We start from the raw sequence: 12616 nt of genomic DNA on the forward strand, positions 1-12616 counted from the left end.
TTCAAATGAAGAAACGTTCCGCCAACCCCGGGACCCTGAGGCTTATCATGCTCTGGCTGTGGCCAACCCAAGAATTTTAAAAGGCCAGAATTTAGAAAATGAATATCTGCAAATGAAGCTGTAGGCTGCCATCCATCAGCAATTAGTTTTCTGCACAGCTTACAGCCACTTAAGACTTGATTGGGTAGCTCATTACCAACAATGAGTTAAGCATACAAGGATACAGTCTCCCAGGCATCTCTCGCCACCAAACATGATTTGAAAAATTGGGCACCAGTCTGGAAACACACAACAAAAATCCCTATAACCACAAGCCAGCATTAGAGCTTAGCAAGCAATTCCACCCAGATCAACTTTGGTTTTAGAAGCAGCAAGGGAAGTGTCATTTCCTAGGGCCAGACAAAACACATTTCAGCTACTGTGTGGCATCTCGTGACGGCACCCAGGAATGAAGCTTAAAACATCCCCGGCTGGCGCAAAGGATGGATGCAAAAGATGTGCTTCTCCCCTTCCGCCTCATCATTCTCGCCTGCCGGACCAGGTCCCTTAGAGGACCCCGTGTCATACAGGTCCCCATGCTCAGGAAGGTCCCCAAGCAAGTGTTCCCTCATCTTGGCTGTCAAATGACAGTTTATGATTGTCGAACCCCAGTGCTATGGGGCTGGCACTAGATGTTGGATAAGCAGCCTAGCTAAACCCTCCATTCACTTTGATACTAAATGTTAACTTTACCCTTGATTGGGCCATTAAATCACGTTTCCACTACTGATAATTTCTCATTGTGAGTGGCATATTAGTTTGCGAAACACGGACAAGGAACATTTCGGTACAACTGTCACATTATTTCAGCATCCAAAACCTATAAGCACACTAGACTTGCTTGCACTTACTTATAATTAGATACAGAAAGACACCCAGAGTGATAGCCTAGAATAGGCTATAATTTTAAATGCCAAAAATCTCAAATGCCGTGTCCTTTGCTCATCACTTTCTGTGCCTCGGGGTGACAGCAAACAGTGGTCACACCAAAAAAGTTCTAACAGTTATCAAGACCAAAGGGCCCTATGGGTTGGGCACAAGTCTAAGCACCTGACATACAATACTTAATTTAATCATTAATTCAACTCTGAAAAGGGAGGGGTTCTATTAGTCCTCATATGAAGACAAGGCAAGTCAAACTCAGAAAGGGTAAGTCACAGTCCCAAGGCCACAGAGCAGGTTCAGATCTCACTTCGTCTAAAGCCACCATTTTACCACAAAGTTATACCACGTGTCAAACTGGATAGATTGTTTTTGATTCCAATCCCAATTCAAAATGTGAGAGCCAGCTAAGCCCTTTGAATTTTTGATATTATTCTCAAAAGAAGACACATAACACAAACATGCATTGAAGACTAATTCTAAGTGAGCTCTCTGGCCCTGTGCTAGACACCTCCATGACTGCCCTCACTGACACAGAACTTTATGAAATATTGAGCAAAACATGACTGGCATTGAACTCAGCACAGCTCGAGTTCATGGTGGACAGCTCCTCGGCTGACAAACCAGACCCTGCAGGGACGCATGAGTCTTCAGAAACACCTGCAAGAAATGTCCAGCTCGCTATGCAGCCTTGGCCCAGCAAACCGTTTAAAAAGTGTTTGGACCCATTTAACCAGACGATCACTTTTACAAAATGTTTCCACCAGGCAGCCAGTGGAGTCGCAGGAGAGTTCCTGGCTGAAAGGGAAGCTCAGAGAGGGAAGAGCTCGCTGCCAGTCTGCCTGTGGAAATGTTAGCAGAAGCATCTGTTGGTTGGTCCCCACTGGCCAAAAGGCAAACATTTGTTTTGCTGAAACAAACGCTTCCATTTAAAAACGTTTGCTGATGAAACCATCATCTGATATGAAGCTTTCCTCTACTCAGGCGGCTGGGGCTGGGGCCGCCTCTCTCCAGCAATATTACCCCTCTGAGGCTATAGCTGCTTTAACAACCTCTTCTTTGCCACTGACAGATGTTCTGATTCTAGAACCGATACACTTTTTGAAGCTGAGAGGATAAATACATTTAGACTTGCCTCACCTGGATAAATCACTGTTCTTTACAGAGGAAAAAAAAAAAAACTGTATAATCTAACAAGTAATTTTAGATATGTAAAAGATTTAATATTTAATACTTTAAAAATATTTTAAAAACTAGTGAAAAATAGTCTTCTCTGTGACATTTGATGGAGAAGCAACCTCTACTGTTCTGCTGTGCTTCTTCATAAGACTATGAGGCTGACTTACGGCTCTACTCAAACTGTTTTCAGCCTACGAACTGTCCCTAAGTGGTTTTTAATTGAGTCCTTTAAAATAAACTCCAAGCAACTAAATAAATTCAGAGAGAAGCAAATTAAAGTAAGTATGGATAAAATCTATTGGTAGAAGCACTATCAGGCTACTCTTCGTATCCTCGTCACTGGGAAACCTCATGCACCATGTGTATCATGACCATGACTCTACAAAGACACCACCACCCGTGCCTGCACATGTTTAACATGAAGATTAGTGTGTGACTGTTGAAGCCAGAGTCATACAGTTATTAGTTAATGCTTTTGTAACAATATTAAATCTAGAAACCCTTTATCTGTCAAAAAAATTTTATTTAAGTCTATCACTTTGGAAAGGGGACTTAAATCATACCTTCACCAATTTTGTTACTTTTCACTTAGAAAGCCCCTTGCAGGACGTCCCTGGTGGTCCCGTGGTTAAGAGTCTGCCTGCACTGCAGGGGACACGGGTTCTATCCCTAGTACGGGAATATCCCACATGCCAGGGAGGAACTGTGTGAGCCTGTGTGCTGCCACCGCTGAGACTGAGTGCCCCAGAGCCCTGAGGCACAACAGGAAAAGCCCCCGCAGCTAGAGGAAGCCCGTGCAGTGCAGACCCAGGCCTAGCAAAAGTAGATACATTTTAAAAGTAAAAGGAAATAAAAAGAAGAAAAGAAAATCCTGTGCTTTCTTCCATCCTTCCATCTCACAGGTGGTCTAAATCTATCTTAAAATAATAAAGAATAGTACCAAACGGATTTACTACAAGTCATGTTTTCCTATAATTGCTAGATGCTTATTAGTAAGTTACATCAGAACAGAAAGTGAAAAAACCACTTATGTTCTATGTCATAGATTATATACAAAACACTTTGTAATACTTCTAGCAAATAAAAAAGAAAAACACTATGTGGGGAAAATGGTGCAGAAATTCTTTAATCCTTGCACTTCCTCACACACAGAAGCAAATAAATGCTCTCTGCTCCTTACCTCACTGCTTCTCCTCAGCTCATTTTCCTTGGTCTGACTTGCCTGTAAGGCCTGTTCAGTTTTGCTGAAATTTTGCTTAAACTCTTCCAATTTTTTTTCTATCTGTTGCTTTACAGATGTGACCTACAAAGAGAAAACAAGGCAAAGCTTCATTTTTGTTTTAACTTTTCAATAGCTATTCATTCTTAAATAATATTAAATTCTTAAATAATAAAAAGGTCATGGAATATAAGAATGAAAGCAATCTATTTTGGTTGAGACATAGTATATATGTTATAGCTTAACATGGTCCTAGAAGCTGAACTTAAAATACCATCATGTTAACCCATGACATCACTTGGCAATAGCATACGTTGATGAATACAGCTGGGTTTGGGGAGGAAATCACAAAAGAAAAAATTAACTACAAGAAATAAAACAACTAAAATTTGTTTAAAAAATGAGACGAGAAACAACAACAAAAGATGGGAAAACAAATTGAGAGAACACATTTGCAATAATACAACAGAATAAAAATGATATTCCCAAAATACAACACATAAAGCATAGCTATGATTCAATGTACAAAAAAGCAAGCCCATTTAAAAATGAGCAAAGGACAGAAATAGAAATTTTTTACAAGAGACAAATGGCAAGTCATCCTCTGAAAGAAATAACCTCAGTGGTAATTAAGAAACTGTGAATTTAAAAAATAATAACATTTTTCACTCTTTGGCAAAATTTTTAAAACCAGGACTGTCCGCTACTAGCAGGATGGAGGTAACAGGCCTCTTATACCTGGTGTCAGGTAAACTGCTACGACTTTCCTGGAGGGCGGCTTGGAAGTACCCTGTCACGTGTGAGAAGACATATGCCCTAGAGGCCATCCATGTCACATGCAGGAAGCTGTGCTACAAAAACATCAGCCCACACACGTTCACCTGCCCAGTGATCCGACCAATGGTGCCACACAAACCTCAGTACCCAGCGGCAGGGAAAACACATCAACTACAAAACATCTGACTAGGACAAAGCTCAGACAGTTTTCCTTTTGTGACAAAAATTAAAACAAGCAAGAAAAAAAAAAATTATACATCTGTAAATGTTTATTTTTTTTTAATCTTAGAGGACAGCCAATAAATAATTCATAAAGATTTATCCTGGCACAGGAGGATTCTGCTAGTACAGAAACCCAGGTGAGTGATGATGTGTATTAGAGCACATATATACACATGCATGCAAATATACACTCAAGTGTACGTGTGTGTGTGTGTGTGTGAATAAATAAAGGTACAGTCGGCAGAGTTTTAAGGAATTACTTTGACATATGAGAGGAAAGAGGACTTGAAGATGACGGGAAGGTTTTGACCGAAGCAATGTGAAGAATGGAATTGCTATTTACTGGGACAAGGAAGACTAAGCAAAGAACAACACGTTAAGTGTGAAATGCCTGTTAAACACATGAGTGGAAATATTGGGTGCACACCCCCAAGTCTGAAGTTCAGACCAGACATCCAGGCTAGAGATTTAAATATGGGTGTCATCATCACACGGAAGAGTCAGAAAGCCATAAATCTGGATGAAATCATTTGTGCAGTGGGTGTTAAAAAAGCAAATTATAATTTTTTTAGCACTTTGACTGGAGGCATACACACTTAGGAGAGCTCCCATGTGGCGGCATGACCAAGAACCACCAGAATATCAGAGACGCCCACAGACCCTCAGATCTGAGATCCCCACTCGGCGTTCCCTTTCTCTAAGTGAGAACACCCAGACCCAGAGAGGTTCAGTTTGCTCTCCACTTTAATAACTACAGAAAGTGAGGAAAGTTTTTTTCCTTTAAAGGAATCCTATTGGTACAGAAATGACACGTTATTTTAAAACGTAGGGGAGGAGGTTATGGAGGAGGGAGAAATAAGTTAGCACCCTACTTTATCCAGTTCAGCCTGTAGGATGTTGTATGTGTTCTTAGCTTGCTGTAGCTCCTGGGTGAGCCTGGCTTTCATCTGAGTGCACTCCTGGTCCAGGGTTTGGAAGGAACGTTGTTGACGGGAGAGCTCCTAAAAAGTGAAAGACAAACGCATCCAACAGACGCTGGTTAACAAGGGAGAGCCCAGGGCGAGACCCAGACATCCTCCAGGCACAGCTCTTCTGAAAGAACAGGAGATGATGGAGCCAGTCGGCATCTACTTGATGACCAACACAGGCAGCCTTAGCACCCGTCCCGGGCATCAGATCCCGGTCTCTGAGCGGAAGAGGAAGCAGTCCCCCAGGAGAACATGTGGAAACTGGCCCGTTGGCACCTCATCCCCATCTTAAATGAATCACCTCTGTTCTGAGGTACCCAGGGACAAAAGGGTAGAGCTGAGAGCCAACCAGTCACAACTCCACTGAGAAATCAACACACTCAAAAAGGGAGCTTAAAACACCACTGACCATTGAGAATAACAGAAAGCAGATGCCACCAATTAACCTTGATAACCACACAGGGACACCAGATTCACAATTCCAATAACTCTCACTGAAGGACTACAGACCTACTTCCAGGCTAACTCACCTGAAACTGATACCAAGATTTATCCAAGTGCATCTTCAGCCCTAACTTGTCTGCCAACTTCTTCCCCCTAGACATTAATCACCTTTCTAATGTATTTGCCAACTCACAGACTTTAGAAACAGCTGGAAGGACCTCCCCTGTGGACTGGTGGTGAAGACTCCACCTTCCAAGGTGGATCAGGTGTAGGTTCAATCACTGGTTGGAGAACTAATATTCCACACACCACAGGGGATGGCCAAAAAATTAACAAAGAAAACTTGTAAAAAAGTTAAAAAAAACCAGCTGTAGAATGTAATATAATTTCCCTTACAAAACAGAGTGTTTGAAACAAGAAATACAATCCTTTTCTGCTGCTGCTGCTGCTAAGTCGCTTCAGTCGTGTCCAACTCTGTGCGACCCCACAGACGGCAGCCCACCAGGCTCCACCATCCCTGGGATTCTCCAGGCAAGAATACTGGAGTGGGTTGCCATTTCCTTCTCCAATGCATGAAAGTGAAAAGGGAAAGTGAAGTCTCTCAGTCGTGTCCAACTCTTAGCGACCCCATGGACTGCAGCCTACCAGGCTCCTCTGTCCATGGGATTTTCCAGGCAAGAGTACTGGAGTGGGGTGCCATTGCCTTCTCCAATCCTTTTCTACTTGGTATCAAATTTCAAACAAATCAGAAAACATGGATTAAAAAAAAATTTCTAAAGCCCTTCTCCAATCAAAAACTGAAAGATGGAAAAGTGTGAAGGAAAGTATAGTAACCTTTTCCACACAGCACTCCCCTCTAGTGGAACATCCCAAATGATGACAGACACTCCTCTTTTCAAATGATCAACCTAGGAAACGACCACAAGAGCCTTCTGGACAAACTCCTCATGAATCCGTTTACCTTACCTCTTGGAACTCTTTTTCTTTCTCCTTGATTTTCTGTTCCAGAGAACATCTGGCACTTTCTGCATTTTGACGCTGACAACTCAAATCTTCAGTCAATTTTTTCAATTTTTGTTCCAAAGCAGTACACTAAAACAAATTAAGACGTTCAATACAAAACAAAAATTATTCTTGGAAAGAAGCAAACATTTTGAATTTCAGAAAAATTAGTCCCATGATCTGGTTCAAGTTCAAACATTGTGTTTTGACTTTTTTATATCATACAAAGTTGGGGCTAAAACAATTAGCCAAATACCAAAACTACTACAATTATTTTAGCACACATAAATTTATATTTGGGAAATATCAGCAAGGATATAAACCTGCATTAGGCTATTTAAATAAACCCTTCATAAGTTGTGCCATAAAAGAAATCAGTGTGTCTGAACATTGAGTCACCTAACATTTTGTCATACAGAAATGAGAGGTTAAAATGCAGTGATGTTGACCTGTGTAAATTAGAGGCTGCAAAATAACCAGAGGGTACCTATTATCCTCATACGTAGTTTGTTTCAAGAATAATAGATTTTGTGAGAAGTTTTAAATATTAATATGCATCTCTCCACAATGCTCCCACTATGTCATTTTAAATGTTTGGAAGTTCACAGCACTCCAGAGAGTATCACAATGGGTTTTAAACCAAGCTGCCAAAGGCAACACAAAGAATACTCATTTGCCTTTTTACATAGCCAGTTATCTCTTTTTTTAAATTGAACTATAGTTGATTTACAGTGTTATGTTAGTTTCAGCTATACAGCAAAGTGATTCAACAACACACACATGCACACACACACACATATTCTTTTTCAGATTCTTTTCCATTATAGATTATTATAAGATACTGGATATAGTTCCCTGTGCTGTATTATTTATCCATTTTATATATAGTAGTGTGTATCTGTTAAGCCCAAATCCCCAATTTATCCCTCTCCCCACTTTCCCCTTTAGTAAGCATATATTTGTTTTCTATGTCTGTGAGTCTTTCTGTTTTACAAATAGGTTCATTTGTATGATCTTTTTTAGATTTCACATATAAATGATATCATGTGATATTTGTCTTTGACGTACTTCTAGTCTCTAGATCCATCCATGTTGCTGCAAATGGCATTATTTCATTCTTTTTTATACATAGCCAGTTATCTTTAAAATAACTGTTAAAACATGAACTACATTGAAATTTAGGATCCTCTTTAAAATTAAATCTTCAAAGTGTTAAAACCCATTCCTCTAATTCTTCCCTGTGGTGTTCAAATCCTAGAACTCCCCTACAAAACAACTCTAAATTCCCAGGAAAGAATAAGAACAACTCACACTGCTGGGGGAGAATTCCTGATCCAAAAGAAATGTACCCCAGTGTGGCAAATCTCTCCACTAATATACTTCTCTGAGACTCATTATAGACCCATTTAGAACTATCAGAAATTTAACAAAGAGGAAAAGAAAACACTATGTAAAAATTTCCCATAAGACCTAACACCAATTATTAACTAACCAAAGATTAAAAGATAAAGCTGGTCTGATCTTGCAAATATTAGAACTTTCAAGATCCTGAATTTAAAAAGTAAAATATTGAGCCAGTAGTTCGAATTAATTCACTGCTTTGAACATTAAGATACCTCTGTCATTATCCTTATCATTCTTGAATTTTTAAACCCCTAAGGAAAAGTATGAAAGAAATTATTTCTACCAATAATAAATATGAACTCAGCAAATATGTCAAGCACCATGCTAGGCACTGGGGATACAGTGGTAAGCAACTAAGACAAAAATCACTGCCTAAATGATGGTCTAAAATTTTGACAATTCTCAGGGGGGAAAAAAAAAACATGCAGGGCAGAATAAATGAATGAATCCTTGGCACCCTCTGCTGGCACTCCCTCAAACTGCAACCCACAAGATCTCAGAATCAATAATACTTTATTATTGTACAAACAGCTGGTTTAACAACAAAAAAAAGCCTTTAGGAGTAATTTATATTTTATTTAGATTTTTTTTTTTAATGTTGGTATTTATGATGCACCATCCCTATACAAGTACCTGACCACTAGGTGTCATGAATGCTCCATAATACTCTAAAAAAGGGTTCAGGGCTCTAGTCCTTTAACAGTATGTATATAGAGAGTATATAACAGTATGTATATAGAGACCTAGAGACTCAGTGCTCTGGGCCTGAGTTTTTAACCATAACATGAAATCCAGATTTGCTGCCCAGCCCCAACACTGTTTCTACATGAATTCAAACCTTGTATCCCACATGGTGTGTAAATACTTGGAAAAGAAGCATACTAGAAACAGCATATATTTACTGAAGCACGTGGTTGACTTTGGCTAAATTAGCTCCATTTTATTTAATAGGTAATTCTAAAGGTAGATCAGGGAATAGCATAAGCAAAGGATAATTTGATTTCAGCAACATATTGGACAAGGTCAGACTATCTTTAGAGACAAGATGGAGAAAGGTAGACTGAATTTTCAGTTAGGTGGATTTGTAGTTTATGAGAAAAAAATGGAATCCAGAAAGCATTGAATAAATGAGTCTTAAGAACCTGGAGGGAAGTCTCTAATAGAAAGAAGGCAAAGCTATGTTCTCAGCACTGTCCTATTCAAAAATTTTAATTCATGATCTGGTAAGTGACCTCATGATATATGCTAGAGAGAAGGATCTGGTGATCCTGTCACACCAAAACCAACAAAACAACATGTAAAGGTTAGTTGCTCAGTATCTTTGCGACCCCATAGACTGTAGACTGCCAGGCTCCTCTGGCCATAGAATTCTCCAAGTAAGAATTCTGGAGTGGGTAGGCATTCCCTTCTCTGGGGGATCTTCCAGATCCAGGGACTGAACTTGGATTTCCTGCACTGCAGGCAGATTCTTTACCATCTGAGCCACCAGGGAAGCCCTCAATGTGTAAAAGGATAAGTATAATTCTCATGTACAAAAGAAGACTGAGTTGGCAGAAATGCAAATGAAAATGAATTAAATTGACTAGGAACTCGATATAACAACAACTATTATAAGTTCACCATATGCCAGGTACTACGCTAAAGTCTGTGATAATTTTTATAAAAACTTTACAGCAATCCTATGAGAAAGGCATTATTACTAATACCATTTTATTGATTAGGCAACTGAAGCTCAGAAGTTAATTAAATTGCTCCAAAGTAACAAAACTGGGATGCAACAGAGCCAGGGCTTAAATCCAAGTCTAACTTAGAAAACCAAATTACAAACCCAGACTGCACAAAGAGTAAATATACATACAGATCAAGGGAGGTCATGTTTCATCATATATCTAACCCAAAGTTGTTGAGAATGTTTCTCTGGAAAGCACCACACTAGGGGAATTCTAAAAATGAAGTGGGACTACCACCTCCAGGAAGGTGGAAGAGATGAACATGTCCCTATAACCCCCAAAACAACAACAATCCAAAACCCACATATTTTATTAAAACACACATAAGAAAGCTCTGAAAAGAGAGAAGCAAGCATATTAACAAGAAACTTTGCGACCCAAGGAAAAGCATGATAGTACTGAAAGAAAAAACTGTTAACCCAGAATTCTATACCCTGCAGAAATATCTTCCAAGAATAAAGACATTCCCAGACAAAAGAAAATTTAGAGGATTTGCTGCTACACTAAAAGAATGGTTAAAGGATGTTCTTTACAAAGAAAGGAAATGATGAAAGAAGGAAATTTGGAATAAGAATATTTGTATACACAATAAATGTATATACAATAGGCTTTCCTTTTCTTCTTCAGTTTTCTAAATTATGTTTGACAAGTAAAGCAAAAGTGTAACACTACCTGATGTGGCTCTAAATGTATATACAAAAAATGCTCAAGAAAATTATACTATAAATAGGGGAGGATAGAAGGACAAAAAGAGAAGCAAACTTTCAATAATTTATTAGAGTTGATAGAATGACAACACTGATAAACTGATAAATTGTATGTATATATACATTATCTAGATCAATCATAAAAGCCCTACAAAGAAATATATTCAGAAACTACTGATAATTCAAAATGGAATTCTAAAAACTGTTCAAGTAACCCACGGGAAGGCAGAAAAAATAAAAACAGCCAAATGAAAAATGAAAGAAATAAAAAACAAAAAATAAGATGTAAAACTTAAGTCATGCTGCTGCTGCTGCTAAGTCGCTTCAGTCATGTCTGACTCTGTGCGACCCCATAGACGGCAGCCCACCAGGCTCCACCATCCCTGGGATTCTCCAGCCAAGAACACTGGAGTGGGTTGCCATTTCCTTCTCCAATGCATGAAAGTGAAAAGTGAAAGAGAAGTCGCTCAGTTGTGTCCAACTCTTCGCAACCCTATGGACTGCAGCCTACCAGGCTCCTCTGTCCATGGGATTTTCCAGGCAAGAGTACTGGAGTAGGGCGCCACTGTCATGACATATCAATAATTACATTGGCTATAAATGGTCTAAAAACACTAATTAATAGTGTTTCTAAAAGGGAATTAAAGAGTGGATTAAAAAATATGACCCAACTATGTGCTGTCCACACAAAACTAACATTAGGCTATTTTTTTAATTCATAGTAAGGTCATATTTTAACTTAACAGTATAGATAGGCTGAAAGTAAAAAGACAGAAAGAAATACATCATGACAAAAGCTGGAGAGGTTATATTACTACCAGGTAAAATAGACTTCAGAATAAAAAAAAAATTATCAGAGACACTAAGGGATATTACATGATAAAGGTCAATCCAAAAGAAGACATAACAATGCTAAATGTGTATGGACCAAACTACAGAACTGCAAAATAAGTGAAGCAAAAATTTATAAAACTGAAAGGAGAAATAGACAATTATGGGAGACTGCAATACCCTTCCCTCAACAATTGCTAGAAGCAATTAGCCAGGAAATCAGCAAAGATAAAGAGGAATTCAACAAAGAACATCAATCAACAGGAGCTAATGACACTTTTATAATATTGCTCTCAACAGAATATACATTTTTCCCCAAGTGCCTATGAAATATATACCAAGACAGACCATATCCTAGACCATAAAACAAACCCCAAGAAATCTAAAAGAACTGAAATCATAGAATATGTTCTCTGACAGCAAAGGAGTCAAATGATAAATCAATAACAAAAAGAGAAAAATCTCAAATACCTGGAAACTAAACAAGGTATTTCTGAATAATCCACGAGACATATCAAAATGTGAAGGGCACAGTGAAAGTAGTATGGAAAGGGAAATTTATCGCATTTAATGTCTGCATTAGAAAAGAAGAAAAGTCTCAAGTCAATAAACTAAGCACCCCACATCAACAACCTAGAAAAAGAAGAGCAAAATAAACTCAAAGCAAGCAGAAGAATATACCAGAGGCCAGAAAAAAAAAAATCACTCAAACTGAAAACAGGAAATAATGGAGAAAATCAATGAATTAAAGAGCTGACTCTTTGGTAAGATCAATAAAAGAGCCATAAAACCGACAAACTCCTAGCAGTCGTGACAAAGAGAAAAACAGAAGAAGACACAAATATCAGAAATGCACAGGGAATAAGCCTGACCTACAGTCAGAAGAATAAGGAAATACTATGAACCCCACATATATAAATTTGACAATTTAGATGAAAGTTACTCTAAAATCACAAACTAACCCATCTCATCCAATGTGAAATAAATAATTTTAATAGTTGTCACTATTTAAAAAATTGAATTTGTAATTTTAAAACTCCCAAAAAGAAATCATCAGACCCAGATAGTTTCATGGAGAATTCTACCAAATGTTATAAAGAAGTAACACCAATTCTACACAATATCTTCCAAAAAATCAGAAGAGGAGGGAACGCTTCCCAATTCATTTTATGAAGCTAGAATTACCTTTGATACAAATACCAGATAAAGACA

General features: G+C 38.5%; 1 protein-coding gene across 1 annotated transcript in view; it reads right to left on the reverse strand.

Moving 5' to 3' along the window:
• CENPF (centromere protein F) overlaps window positions 1-12616 on the reverse strand; it is a 62506-nt gene that overhangs the window by 33351 nt on the left and 16539 nt on the right. Inside the window, exons 8-10 of the mRNA XM_061383513.1 lie at window positions 6697-6822; window positions 5191-5319; window positions 3281-3403 (exon numbers count right to left, since the gene is read on the reverse strand). Coding sequence (XP_061239497.1) covers window positions 3281-3403; window positions 5191-5319; window positions 6697-6822 — 378 coding nt within the window. The remainder of the gene's footprint in view (window positions 1-3280; window positions 3404-5190; window positions 5320-6696; window positions 6823-12616) is intronic.

This window comes from Bos javanicus, chromosome 16 (genome assembly GCF_032452875.1).
Source record: "Bos javanicus breed banteng chromosome 16, ARS-OSU_banteng_1.0, whole genome shotgun sequence".
In the NCBI taxonomy this organism is placed as follows: Eukaryota; Metazoa; Chordata; class Mammalia; order Artiodactyla; family Bovidae; genus Bos; species Bos javanicus.